At 38.0% G+C, this 15,400-nt stretch overlaps 1 protein-coding gene across 1 annotated transcript in view; it reads right to left on the bottom strand.

Annotated features, from left to right (window-relative positions):
* LOC104909792 (receptor-type tyrosine-protein phosphatase kappa-like) overlaps nucleotides 1-15,078 on the bottom strand; it is a 129,649-nt gene extending 114,571 nt beyond the window's left edge. Inside the window, exon 1 of the mRNA XM_010707399.3 lies at nucleotides 14,928-15,078. Coding sequence (XP_010705701.2) covers nucleotides 14,928-15,078 — 151 coding nt within the window. The remainder of the gene's footprint in view (nucleotides 1-14,927) is intronic.
* Between the last annotated feature and the right edge of the window lie 322 nt (nucleotides 15,079-15,400).

The following is a 15,400-nucleotide window of genomic DNA, read 5'->3' as shown; positions in this document are numbered from 1 at the left end:
AAAAAGTCTCAGCTGATTTTATGTGTTGAAAACCTTAGAACATGCTTTTGTAGGGATCAGGGAGATGAGCTATACACCTTATTCCAGCAAACATCACACACAGTTTGGCATACTGCTGGCATCTTTTGGGAAAGGTTTTTCACCAGGTCATAAATTGAAGATACTGTATGGAAGCAAACCCCTACAATTCTCCCTTCTCTGCTTCTTCCAAAGAGTTTATTTTTCAGAGTCTTACTTCTAGGAGATAAAGTCATGCCAAGAATTCACCAGAGTTTGAATACATCTAAGCTGCTGTTTTCAGAACTCTAAATTACAGCTTTTTAGAGTAAAGCTACTAAAAAGAAAAAGTGTATTTGATAAAGGACTGGAAATATGATTCCCTCAGTTATGCTGTGAAGTGTCAGGCATCACCAAGGTAACAAGGGGCTGCATTTATCCCAAGGAGAAGAGTTTAACAAGCTCTGCTTGTGGAAAGAGAGATGGCCTGCACCACCAGCCTCCTGGATCACGCTCATCCTCAAGGAGAATGGGAATAAGCTGATACTGAGATGAAATCTGCTGCCACCACCTCACTTTGTTCTACAAACCCAGCACCTGTTCTTGCCCTTGTATGCATCCCCTGCTACAGCGTAACAGAAGCTACAAGTTGGGTCTAGCAGAGGGGGCTTCCAGACCTTAAAGCTTTATGATATTATAATTTTAGCCCTTGAATGGACAAAAAAAATTCAATGCCACCATTCTCCATGTAAAAGTCATTGCTGCAGAAATTTCATCGACCTATACTGAAAGAGCTTTGTGATCCCTCTTAAAAGATGGAAGGAAATAAAGCTTCAAGCTAGCCTCTAGTCAGATCTGGAATGGTGTAAAATGTCATAGAAGTTAAGCACAAAAATTGTCACAGGTGGCCTCTGCATGTAAATGCAGTATCGTGTAAACAGGTGAACATCTGCTTACACAGTCTGCTTCCAGATAATGCAGAAAAATAGTTTGAACTCATGTTACTAAATGTTCTTTAAATTATGCAACTCATAAATACTCATTTGTATTTTTAATAAATTAAGCAAACCAGCACATCATATCTTGCCATATAATAGTGAGAATGCTAGCTGGAAATTCCAATATATAATAAAGGGTTATATATAAAAGACATACATTATTTTGATGAGTCACACATATTGAAAAAAAAAAACACAAAACCAACCAACAATCTTTCCTTCTCCACTCTCCAGGACTTCCAAATCAGTCCACTGATAACTAGTACTTTGTTAGAATCTACAAGGAAAACAATGTTCGATGAATTGTTTTCTCTGCTACTAGGGACTGATACTAAAATTAATCACAGAATCATGGAATTGCAGGGGTCAGAAGGGACCCAAAGAGATTGAGGACTTAAAGTTTACAATGACTACTTTGAAAACAGCAATGTCTATGAATTTATAACCAATCATGAAAGAGTTGACCTTAAAAGATTCAGAAGGATCAAGTGAAAAAGTGCTGAATCTGTTTGCCAAGCTAACTGTGAAACCCTGGACACCTGCAGATGAATAGAGCCTAAGTAGGAACAATGCTGAGAAGACAATGTTCCAGCAACACACTCTGTGCCCTGCTGTTCACAGGTCACATTAAAGAACAGATTCGTGCCTTCAATATATTTCCGCTACATCTGCCACTAAGGCATCCTACTCATGCATGTGCTTTGTAGACACTTCATTATCTTTCATAATATCACAAAGACAGGATTTAGGTACATCAGATGAAGATGTGTGGTGCATCTTGAAATTTACAGGTTGTACAGTTTTTGGTTTGTAAGCTGTTACTCTAATGCAAGAGGCGGCAGTTTATGTAGATACAACTAAGCTAGCTTTAAATGAGCTGGTTAAGAAATGCAGCAATATTTTCAGGACACAAAAACCTCTGGGTGAAAGCAAATGTCAACCATGACAATGTATTTTACACAGGGGTATAAAGTAGAATTATACTTTGTTGTTTTAACCAGGAGAAGACATCAGGCAAAAAAAAGTCAGCTAAGGCTTCTGAAATGCCCCCTTTCAAAAGCATGCTGGAACAGGACAGATGAGCATAACTCCTTGGTGTGTCGTAGCAGCACTACCAAAGAGACAGGAGACTCCTGATTGTGGCACACCACTAAGTCCTGGCAGAGATGCACTTTTGTTTGGAAGCATCATTTCCAAAACGTACACAAGTAATACTAAACTGCAGTTGGGTCTCTGCAGTGGAAATCTGATTCTTCTGTGAAGGAATTAGAGTCTATTTATTAATCTATCTGACATCTTAAAATCCATGAGATAGACAATTTTCACCCCTTCCCTCCTATTCTATCCTACCTTACCTTCAAAACAAATGAGAATAAATCTTCAGGAGAAATCAGAAGATCAATAAGAACCAGAACATATTTTGAGACTCTGGTATTATTTTTTCAGTCTTTGGAGTCCACTCTGATTTTAAATTCAAAATTACAACCAACAGCAAAAAATATTAATTTGTGCCAGAATGCAGCCATAGGGTTTCCTTGGGAATAGAAAATGCTTGCTTCAAAGCAGCAGGTCTCATTCCATAACAGATGTATGTTTGAAATGCTGGAGAAATTCGAAGAAAAATGTATTAGTTACTTCTCTTATATCAAATTCAGGTTAATTTTCTGTCTTGGAAAAAAAAAATCAGTTTTTAGAACAAGACTTCCTTGCGCCAGTTGATGTAATTCTTTCAGTAGACAATACTGAAGAGAACTAAAGACTCACACGAATGCTGTAAAGTATCAAAATGACACAATGGAGTCTAAAATGGCATTTTCCCCAGATTGTCTGGGAAAGGATATTGATAAAGAAGGTCCCCTGATACTGATCCACTTAATAATCACTTGTTAGATGGACTGCTATCATTACTTCAGGTCGCTGCGATTACTTCCTGTGAAAAATTAAGGCAATGTCAGGTTTCATGGCTTTTCATCAGCATTCCAAATCATAACATCGTGCACTGGAAGTTAAAGAGCTAATGCTGCAGGACTGTGGATGTCTATATACTTCATAAGTTCTAGTCTCTTGGTCTCAGAAGAGAAGAATGAACTACAACTCCCAGAAGACTTCATTTTTCCATTTCCGTTTTCCGTTTGGAGGGAAAGATAAAACAGACTGGGAGTCACGAGACTTCTCTTTTTGCTCCCTGGCCACTTCTCCTACAGCAATAGTAAGGACTTCAGTTTCAGAAACTCTTTTGCATTTTATTTAATAGCTTCAATTTCAATCATATTATATTGTATTATCTCACATTGCACTATTATACTCAGTAAAGTTTTTTCCAGTAGCTTGTTGCTGCTGTTTTCCTTGTCTAGGTTCATCTTCCTACCTTTTCCCTTCCCCCCACCCTTCCTGGGGCATGTATCCATAGGTCCTTTCACCCTCTCGTCATGGAAACCAAGCCTAACTGTGACAGCTAATAAGGAGAAACAGAATTAGGATGGTTCCTTCATCTCAAAAAAAAAGCATCTGACTCCTGACCAACATAAATGGTGCCAGGAGAGAAAAAAAATCCTCTCCAAGAAAACAAATTTTAAATTTTTCCTTTGTGGGTGTGTCCCACTTTTTTTCCAAAACAATATAGATTAAAGTTGATACAATGCTAAATTACTATTTAATAGTAACTATCCTTTAATAATATTCCAGATTTTTATTGTCACAACTGCCAGCCTTCAGGATTTTTTTTTCTGTAAAATGTGGTACACTTTCCAAAGAACATTAAAGGTAATTATAAGCACCCTGAAATAATAATAATAAAGACATTTTCTTTCACATTCATTCTATTCTTCCACCTAGAAGATTTCTTTGCAGCTTTTTTAGTCATACAACACTTTTCTGACATGACTCCATGTCCATAGGAGTCCACTAGGATAACTAGGATCATCACAGGATGTGATGGAATGCAATGCCCATGTCAGAGAACTGACTTCTCTTTAAAATCTTCCCATTTGAAGAGCACTCACTCCCAGAAAGTCATACTGCTAAACTCCAGAGAGGTTCTTCTGAACTTCTTATCACTAATAGGTGTTAAAACAACTGGAGGCCTACAAATGCAAGGGAAAGGCAAATATCCTTTTTCAAACTAACAGGATGTTACGCTGTTGAACATCATGGTGCAGTGGGATGCAAGTACTGTCTCAATCATTACTCTAATTATGCTGTTGTCCCCAAATCTACTTATCCAAATGCATCTGAAAGCCCTTTTGCCAACAGTTCAAGCTGAGCCACCTGATTTTGCATCAAAATATTCAAGAGGCAGTGCTTATACATGCTTGTCTACCATCTCTGACGTGGGGGCAACAGCATTTAGCAGATTGAAAGCTTTGACTTTTTCAGCTATATCAACGATTTGCAAAACAAACATGAACCCAAGCCTTTAAACCCTGTGTAAGAAGTCACAAGCCTGTTTATAGGCTTGTTTACTGCATTTGACATCTAGAAATGGAGCCATAAGCACAGTGAAAGCATTCAGCTAATGCAATGATGACTATGAAAAAACATTGGTGTTGCTAGCTCTAGGTTGATTGCCATTGAGTAGCGAGTTCAGATCAGGGCCTGTAATGACATTAAAAGCATTTTGTACTGTGCCATTGCCTCTCTTTTCACAGTTGCATCTCCCTATATTACTAACATTTCAAAGAAACTTTCAAGCCAGAAAAAGAGGTGGCAGTTGGACAGACTAGAAGGCAGATCGCGTGCTCTTGAAAGAACACAGATTGTTCATATGTGTTGCCATTTTCTGAATCTCTGGCTTTATTTTTTCACATAAGTCTTGTTGCCTTCAAACCTTAAACTCCAATCAATTTCTCTTTTCTGAAAGAAATGAGACATTTTGTCATTTCCATTATTCAAGAAAATACACAACACTAAGATGGGAGAACCAGATGTAATAAAAAGCCTTGATGATTGAAGTCAGACAAATTTTTCATATCTGGTGCTACACTGCCTCATAAAAAGTAAAGAGTCAGTTTTTAATTGCACAAAGCTTACTCTGGCAGAAGGCAGTCAGGCTGTATGAAAAATCGTACTATATTGTGCAGTATGCAGAACTAAAAGATATCAGTTTGAAAGTGGATTTGTGGTCCCCTTGGCTGCGTGTTTGGTGTGTAGTGGAGCATTTAGTTGTTTTTATCCAGAGGATGAAATTAGCTGCTCTGTATTGGATATGCCTTGGGCTTTGCTTTCCCAGCTAGCTTCTCTGGGAGAATACAACCGTAACAAAGAAAAAAGAATATATCTCGCAAAAGCTTCAAATCCACAAGGAAGTCAAAATAAATGAAGCCAACTATAACACACAAATATTGTATTATGATTTATGTAATGGGTTGCCGGCAAAGAAGATTACTAGTATTTATGCTTTAAATCTGGTTTTAGGGGTTTTCAGACAGTTGTGATCTGATTAAAATGTGACTGATTTGGAGGAGAAAATCACCTTAAACTAAAGGAGTGCCAAGAACTCTCGCAGATGAGGTGGCAAAAAATATCTACATTGAGGCACTGAATTTTGCGAAAAATGAGCAAAAACAAATTTGTATTTTAAAATAAATGTTGAAATTGAATTAAACTAGGATTGGCATGAAAACAATGTGCTCTAGTATTCAGAGACAGAAGCTAAGACACACCTATACATAGCTCATTTAAATTGTCCCTTAGGCATAATGTGACTTGCAATTCAAAACACACAGCCCACTCCAGTGTGAGCTCCTATTTATAAGCAGGAATTCCTGATCATCCATGGTAGATACAGCTTCCTTTTCTTAAAAGAAGTGAAAAATGGCTTTATTCAGTGACTGACTTGATATGACTATAATGAATGACTCACTACAGCAGTTTTTCCCTAAATACTAAGCAGTGTTATCTATCAGTTTTCTTAGAGACAACCGGCCAAAATTTTCAAGTTTGTATAGAGGAAGTCACCTTGCCACACTCAGACAGCACCAACACAACAGACGATTTTTATACAGCTTGAGAAAGTCTAAAGAATTTACTCTATAGTCATGTTCTAAATACCCACATTTGAAAAGTAACAGAGAAACATGCACCTGGGGAAACATTAGCCAATAAACGATGCAATGATACTATCTACAAACAACACTTCTTGTTTATGTTGTAATAACTCGACTAATAAGTATTACATTAAAATACAGTGCTATTCTCTATGATTATGTCTCTGTTTACGAAATATCTGAAAAGTAAAAATAACAAAGTTTGCGTACCTCAAGAATTCAAGAAATAAGAAGTAATAAAATGTTTAAGAATTCAACATTAAACAACTTGGTGGGACTACATCAAATTTCCTAACAAGAAAAATACAAAATCAGTTTTTGATCACTAAAGCACTTCAGAAGTGTTTAAAGAACAGTTATTTTCAACACGACAAAATGAGAAGAAAAAGGAAGAAATGAAAATGTAAGTTTTGATCTAAATTAATATATAATGCTACACTGTTTTTGCTGCAAAAAAAGTTCAAATAGTAGAAAATCTATAGTATTTAAGCAAAGTTGACTAATTTAGAAGTAAATACATTTACCATTACAGTGCCGAGAAAAGAAATACTAATCTTTCATTTCTGTAGATTCAGGTAAAAATTTTACTCAGTGTATCTGATAAAGATAAATGTGGCATTCAGTGCTCCCAGACTTGTACCAGAACAGGTATATTTGCACTTAGCTACAAGTGACCTTCTAGGAGAAATTAATTCTAACCTCTTTCACCTACAAAGACTTGGGCAAAAACTGCTTTGAGGGAGGCGTGGAGAAAGGAGGGAATGGATCCTGTTGTACATCTTCAGCTGCCTCATAAGAGGATGAACATGGACCTAACAATGAGAGACTTGCAGGTGCTTTGATAGATGCACTGCAAAAGAATTAGAGGCAACAGACTTAACAAGGAAAAATCCCAAGCAGACAGCATAAAAAAACCCGAACATGACACAGTGAGTATGGTCAAACACAGCGAAAGGGGTTGTGGAATCCATGTTCTTAGTAGACATTCAAAGCTCGAATTGACAAGGCCCCAAGCAACTTGATGAAACTTAAAAGTTGGATTGATAACTTAAAAGTTGGATTCACAAGCTGAATCTGCTTTCAGCAGAGATTGGATTGGAAGACATCCACCCTGATTTATTTCAAGATTCCTAACTTATACATGAATACACAATCTGAGACTTTGTTTTTCTTATTGTCTAAGTAGTCATTATTACTTTGTTTTCATAAATAAATATGCAAAGCAGTATTTCCCTGAAATGCAGTTTTATTTTTGTATTTCTCCCAGTTTCATTATTTCACTTAGATTCACATTTGAGGCTTTTCAATGCTCTCACAATTTAAAAAGCAGTCATCTAAGGTCCAATGAGAGCACGCACTTCTTAAAGTCGACTGTAGCTTTAAGCATCTGGCCCCAAGTACTCAACAAAACACTCATGTTCGGGCTTTGTAAAAGATTCTCAGTGGTCAATGATGGCCTACAGGGATGAATACTGCTCTCTCATGTCCTAGCTCTACATTCAAAGAAGTGCAGAAAGGCAATGGAGAAGAGAAAATGGCTGAATTAGTTTTTGCTTTCCAGAACACCTTGATCAGCTGAGCTTTCATTAACTGGAGAACAGGATAAAAAGCATCCTTTTAGGCTGCTGATAATACGGCCACATATCAACCAAAAAAATTTACTGCCTGCAGCACTTGATTACTTTCCTCCCTGGAATGCTGTCCTCATTTCCTTGTGGACCTCTCCTTAGGGGCTTCCCAGGGATGGAAAAACCCTGCCTTAAGAAAGAGTGGGGAGATAAAAGAGTGGTGATTCAGGGTTTAACAGCAGAAAGGCAGCTTGTGGTTAAAGGAGCTGCCCTAGGTCTGACAAGAGAGTTAAATCGCAGAGACATGATACATTTAATGGCAAAGGAAATAAAAAACAAAAAGAAAAAATGTCTGGAAAACAAATATGTGGAATGAGGAAAAGAAGATGAGCAAAGGAATTAGTCTATAAGAAAAACACACAAAAAAATACAATAAATCCAGCTGCAAAAAGGAAAACATCAAAATAAAGCATGCTGATACGTAAAAGCAAAAAGAGTATCAATTAAGACAGAAAATGTAACAAATTCTTTGGAGTGATAAAAATAACTGTTTTTTGATTTAATTAATGATTTTTAATTGTGTGTGTCAATTTAAATTCTACTTGATTTGTATTCTGTTACTACATGAATCTGAGAGAAAGTAGTACAGTGGAGATGCCAATGAAAACAGAAGCAAAACTAATTGTGAGATCTCAGTGAGGAAAAGAACAGACTTCTTTCTTTCCTGCTGTCAAAAGGTACAATCTCAGACTGTTAAAAATGCTAAATTTGTGGACTCCAAAACAGTTATTCTCTGTGCTGGTTAGAAATGAGAACTCAAGATGCTACCATACATGCTTCCACAACACAAAGTTACCACATAACTCCACATAAACTGTATTTTTTTTTGAGATAGGCAGAACAAGAACATAAATAGCATTTCAAATCATGGTTGAAATGTACTGTAAGATCCGTGTGTAGTGATTTACAGACCAACCTCTGTCTGGTATTTATTACCTGTGGTCACAGCTACTAATTCTTCAACTTCAGTTTTTTTGAAATATGCTCCTTTCTCTTTCTTAGCAGTTCAAAACAAAACTGCTTTTACCCTTAGTGCTTTTTAAACCTGTGTTACTTTCTCTTTTCCTAAGCATAAAGAAATTATTTCTCAAAATATTAATCACTGACCAAATCAAACTGTCTGAATAGTCTACTTTTTAATTTTTTTTTTGTTGCATGCATTCTAAGCACAGAAAAGTTTGTTCATTTGCTGTAAGTATAAACAGTTTTTTAAATTCAAAGTGTTCAAATTTGCCTTAGTTATCTTCTGCATTTGTCTACTCTTTTGAGATCTGGGAAATCAAACAATTACACATACATATTACATACTAAGAGCCATCCTTCAAGTGAAATCTGTGAGGCTATGCCCGTATGGAAAAAAAGAGTGGTTCAAGCACTCTTAAAAGAAACCAAACTACTAAAAGGAATACCTCATATCTCTGTACTCTGCTTCATCACATGTAGTAAATAAAGATGCCAGCTTAAACACTTTCAGTTCACATAAAAGCAATGCCTACTGCAAAACTGCTTGATAATTTGTTAGATATATTGGCTATATGCTCTTGGCAGAATCATGCAAAAAAAAATCTTATTTTCATTTATTTACAGCAGAATGTACTTATAGTAATAAAAAATACTGTATTAAAATTTCACAGACATTGCAAGTAATTATTAAATCTGTTTGATCACCAGAAGATTTTTATGTTTCAATTTTCTACCTGTTAACTGAGAGCTTGTAAAACCTCTTCCAAGAAAGTAAAATACATGAAGTGTTTTACTGCATTGCAACATGCTAACTAAATTTCACTCTTACTCAGCTCAATGACTTAACATTTACTTAGGGAACCTGAGTTCAAAATAGGATTCATTCCACTGAACTGTCTTATTCCAGTCTTAAATTTTGGCAAAGTTAAAAGCACCAGTGATTTTTAAGAAACTTTAATTACAATCGCTGACTGAAAATTTAGTGACAGCAACAGCCAAATACAAACTATTTTTCGGGAGCCGAATTTTCCTAGGTTTTTGTGCTGTTGTTGTTGTTTTAATAGAGGCGTGTATCCTCAGAAAATTTCCATTGGAAGTCAACACTGGTGTAAGAATGACTAAAACAGTTTTATGTGTTTTTCCAAGTCTCTGCATGTGAGATGTGAGAGGAGGCCTGCCAGGAGCAATGCAGGTCTTCATAAGCTGCCCTAGGGCTGAGCAGCTTTCCCTGTAAGTACTACCCTGAAAAAGCTGCTATCCACTGTAATCCTATGATACACTTGTACTTGATACTACATCGTTAAAAGCAAATGTCCTTCTCCCCAAGTAATGCCACCACCAACTGACCCGAGGCTCATGCTCAGTGCCAGGCACAGATATCTCCTTGTGTTTGACCCATCAAATGCTCTATAAATGAAACAGAACGCAGCTTGAATTTCACTGCAATCGTAAAAAGATTAGGTGAAAGAAAATTCCAGATGAGCTGGGAGTGAATTAGGTTCAGAAAAGGCTACCCCCTCCTTTGCAGACAGGGCTCCTTGTACACAAGGGGTCATTCCAGCCAAGATGAAATGCATAGAGGTGGTTTTGAAATCACTGCCAAGATTAAAACAAGCACTGTAAGATGCTATGTTTTGGATGTGTGACTAAAGCAATGTTGATAGCACACCGATGTTTTAGTCATGGCTGAGCAGTGCTTGCACAGGATCAAGCCTGCTCCCAGCAAGAACACTGGGAATGGGTCAGAGGTGGGGAGGAGCTGACCTAAACTGACCAAAGGGATATTACATATTATATGAATGCCAGAGCCTGGCAACAAAACCTAGGAGTTTCATTTTCCTCAAGTAACCGTAGCTTAGAGACTGGCTGGGCATCAGGCTGCCTTTGGGAGGTGGGGATTGACTGTCTCTGCATCACTTTTTTGTTTTTAATGTTTTCCTTCACTTACTAAATTGTTCTGTACCAGTTCAAAAGTTTTCCTGCTTTTGCTCATGTGATTATCTACCTCAATTCTGCTGGCAGGGGAATGAGCGAGCAACTCTGTTGCTGGCTAGGGTCAACTCACCACAGAAAAGCAGATAGATGAAAGAAATGAGCAACTATGAAAATAGTTTCAAATTTTTGAAAAGCATCAAAGAAATACAACTTATGCCACTAGCCATTCATACTCAGGTTGGTCATCTAAAAATTTAGAAAAGTTATCTCCTCTCTAATTAACAAAAAGCTACTTATACTGCTCTATTCAGTCAGTTACTACACTATAGTTCATATGCCAGCTTCTTGCTGAATCTTTAGACAACTTTTCAGGTATTAAATTGAGACAGAGCACTCCTATTTAACAGCTGAAAAAACTGGAACAGAAATAAACAAGCCTGAGGTAACAAGGTTCTCACTCTTGGGCTAAAAATATTAGCAAATAAAGGTAGCGTTTAGTTTAACCTACATTTTTCCAATATGCCTACTGTTTCCCCTCTAGACCAACACATACATACTCTGCCACTTTTACACCAAGGTAATGTAAGTTCATACCAGGCTACCAACCTAAAAAAAGCAACCTAGATTTATTGGCAGTTCTTCACCCTTTTCTTTTTGCTACACCCAATCTTCCACCTCCTTTTCTCCCTCCCCCTTTTTTTTTTAATGCAGTATTTCAATCAGCTTAAGATTAAATGACTTGAATGACAGATTTGAAAGGTAAAGCACTCCAGTGTGCCACTACTTTTTTTTTCTAGAGCAACAGAGGATGAATGAAAAGGGAATAAATGACACAGTAGTCCTTTTCATACCCCCTTCTTTTTCCAAGAGCATGCTTTTTTATTCCCTTTGCTTTCAATTCAATCCATTCACAAAGGATTAGCATAACACATCTTTTTATGCTTGTAAGGGTTACAGTTGTAATCGCTTCACCTCATCACTTTACTTAGAAAACCTGTCTCCAGAGGAGTAATTCGATTACTCACGACAATCCAACTTCTGCCTAACCAAATAGAAATTCATTATAATGCTGAGCTTGTGCATCAGTTTACTCTGACTGGATGAGAAAATAAAACCCAGCAATATGAATAGTTGGTGTGAAAGGAAGAAAGCTATTGTTGCCTAACAAAAGACTAGCAACAAAAGACAGAACCACTAGCAGAAATTCTTAGTCCCACTGGCACAGTAGCCTCCAAACTAGTAATGACCTGTATCTTATAAAGGCCTTGGGTTTCAAATGGGCACAGAAAGATAGGAGCATCAGATTTCTTCCAATTGACTAGTCTTTTCCAGGTACTTGGCAAGCATATATACAAATCTGAGACAAAGCATTAGAACAGACTGAGGAATCAGATAGGAACAACTTCCGTTGAGGGAAAATACCTGAGTATGCACACATCCTAATCCTTGCAGGGGCTTCTCTTGCCTTCTGCTTCTGCAGTTCTACAACGTGCATACGCAATCTGACTACATACTGCTTAGCAGTAAAACTAGTACCATCCTTAGCAACTGGCAGTTGATAAGGACATATGAAAAAAAAAAAGAAAAAAAAGAGGACAACTGGCATCTCCAAGTGACTTCCATTTGTCCATATGCCCACAAGCATGAATCTAAGAAAAGCTCATGCTGATTGTGGCACAGAAGGATAGCACTTGGGGGAGAAGCACAGATGCCAGGATCATGCCTTCTATTTAGAAGTAGAAAATTTCATTTATTTTATAATATTTCTTTAGAATGATTTAAGATGCCCAGACAGAATGGGCTAAGTTCTCAAAGGCAACATTTGTTATGCCAAAGGTTTAGGAGTATTAGGGTCCAGTTGACAAATCTTTAGCTGTTAGACTGGCTTAGGTTTGTTTTCAGCTTTCAGAGCCCATAACTATCTTCTTGATTGTTGTTTCAGCACAACATATGGGCGGCATTAAGGGCTTTAAGGATTTATAAATTTGTATAATCGTGATAAAAACATATAAAGTCTGAAATATAGTTGGGCTTAAAGTCAGTACTACTTGTGGTCAAGATGAACATTGACATGCCATGTTTGCATTAAGAAACAAAATAAGCATCGCATTGGCAGTCATGAAATCAAGTAACTGTTCCAGACCTACTCATTGGAAAATAGATCACTGTATTTACTTCAGTCTGATTTCTTTTTAATCTGGATATTTTTTACTTAAACTTAAATACTCTGCTCTTTTGCATTCTCTTAGGCACTTAACCTTTATTGTGATGTGTGTGTACTTTATGGTGACTGGAAATCAATAATCATTCCTTTTTGTCTTGAAAAACTTAGAATATCCCTAAGACAGCATCTTTTTAAAATACCACCCATGGGAATTTACTAATAATCACATTGGTAAAAACAGGAGAAACTAGGTATGTGGAATAAAAGACAGACATTAAAAAGAAATAAAGTCCTCAGAGCATAAAAAGAACAGTTGGTTATTGTTTGCAAATTCCTGTTCAACATATTCAACAACTGCAATAACTATGCTTACTCTGTAAGGATAATGTATTGGCATTTTTCTCCCTTTACTCTTTAGTTAAAACAAAACAAAACAAGACAAAAACAAACAAACAAACAAAAAACAGAAGGGAGTAACTCTCCAACAATCTTACACTCTGATCCTAGTGAAATGTCCAGGTCCAAGAGAGAAATATACAGCTAGATAGTGAGCTGAAATAGTCCCAAGTGTTCAGCCTCAAATTCAAACATATCTCCAGAAACAGACTGAATAATTCAGATACAGGAGCATATATTCTCTTTTGCTTCCAATGCTTTTTAATTTGCTTTTTAATTTGAAAATTAAGTTAGAATATTAATTTCTATAGCAGCATGCTGTTAAAAGAAATTTTGCTTACAGAAGAGGATATTTGACACAGTGTGCAGAGAACACAGACACAGTAAAGAAGAGCAATGCCGTTTGTCAATGGAAACAGAATGTTTCTGTTTAATACATAACTCCCAACAAAAAAGTTGAAATATATGCTATTAAATGAAACACTAATAATAACAAAATATGTTCACAAAGAACACAGTCCTTTTGGAAGACACAGTGAAAAAGCCTCAACACAAACATGAGAGCATAGATTCATATTTCATCTGCCTTAATCCAAAATAGAGGTAAGTTTTCAAGGATGTTTAACCAAGTTAAAAAAATCATAGAATCACAGAATGGCTTGGGTTGGAAGGGACACTAAGAATCATCAAGTTCCAACCTACTGCCACAGGCAGGGCCACCAACCTCCAGATCTGGTACTAGACCAGGCTGCCCAGGGCCCCATCCAACCTCATCTTGAACACCTCCAGGGACGGAGCATCCACATACTCTATGGGCAGCCTGTTCCAGTATCTCACCGTTTTCTTGGTAAAGAATTTCCCCCTCACATCCGATCTAAACCTTCCTTCCTTGAGCTTAAAACCAATCTCCATTGTCCTATCACTGTCAACCCCTGTAAAAAGTTGATTCCCCTTCTTTTTATAATCCCTTTTTAAATACTGGAAGGCTGCAATCTCCTTGCAGCCTTCTCTTCTCCAGGCTGAACAAGCCCAGCTCCCTCAGCCTGTCTTCGTAAGGAAGGTGCTCTAGATCTCTGACCACCATCATGTCCCTCCTCTGGACCCTCTCGAACTGCTCCACATCTTTCCTGTACTGGGGAGCCCCAACCTGGACACAGTACTCCAGATGGGACCTCACAAGAGCAAAGTAGAGAGTGACAATCACCTCCCTGTCCTTGCTGGCCACCCCTCTTCTGATGGAGTCCAGGATATCATCGGCCTTCTGAGCTGCAAGAGCACATTTCTGGCTTATGTTCAATTTTTCATTTACCAGGACCCCCAGGTCCTTCTCCACAGGGCTACTCTCCAGGAGTTCTTCTCCCAGTCTGTATGTATCTGGGGTTACTCTGACCCAGGTGCAAAATCTTGCACTTTGCTATGTTGAATCTCATTATTCTCACATAGGGCCATCTTTACAGATTGTTGAGGCCCCTCTAGATAGCATCCTTTCCTTCTAACGTGTCAACTGCACCACTCAGCTTGGTGTCATTGGCAAACTTGCTGAAGGTGCACTAGAGCCCATTATTGATATAACTGATAAAGATGTTGAAGAGCATTGGTCCCAAGACAGACCTCTGTGGGACACCACTTGTCACCAGCCTCACCTGGACACAGATCCATTCACTACAACTCTGTCTATGGTATTCCAATCAGTTCCTTATCCACTGAATAGTCCACCCCTCCAATTTAGAGAAAAGGATGTGGTGGGGGACCACACTAAAGGCCTTGCACAAATCCAGGCAGATGAGATCAGTCTCCTTACCTTTGTCCACCAATATTGCCACTCCATTATCAAAGGCCATCAGTTTGGTCAGACACGATATTCCCTTGGTAAAGCCATGCTGTTTGTCTTGGATCACCTGCTCATCTCTCAAGCGCCTTAACACGTCTTCCAGGAGCATCAGTTCCATCATCCTCTCAGGCACAGAGTGAGGCTCACCAGCCTATAGATCCATGGATCATCCTTCCTCCCTTTCTTGTAAATGGGTTTCCTTTTTCCAGTCCCTGGGGACTTCGCCTGACAGCCAAGACTTTTCAAATATGATGGAGTGCGGCTCAGCAACCACATCAGCCAGCTCCTTTAGGACCCTGGGATGCACGTCATCTGGCCCCAAAGACTTGTACGCATTCAGTCTTGGACTTGCTCTGATCCTACAGCGGTAGAGAATTTTACTCCCCCAGTTCCCGTCTAGAGGCTCAAGGATGTGAGCTTCAAGGATATGAGAAAGACGAGAA

The sequence above is a fragment of the Meleagris gallopavo genome, chromosome 2 (assembly GCF_000146605.3).
Source record: "Meleagris gallopavo isolate NT-WF06-2002-E0010 breed Aviagen turkey brand Nicholas breeding stock chromosome 2, Turkey_5.1, whole genome shotgun sequence".
NCBI classification, from domain to species: Eukaryota; Metazoa; Chordata; class Aves; order Galliformes; family Phasianidae; genus Meleagris; species Meleagris gallopavo.
Note: the sequence above shows the minus strand (reverse complement) of the source record. Positions and strands in the feature narration are given on the sequence as shown.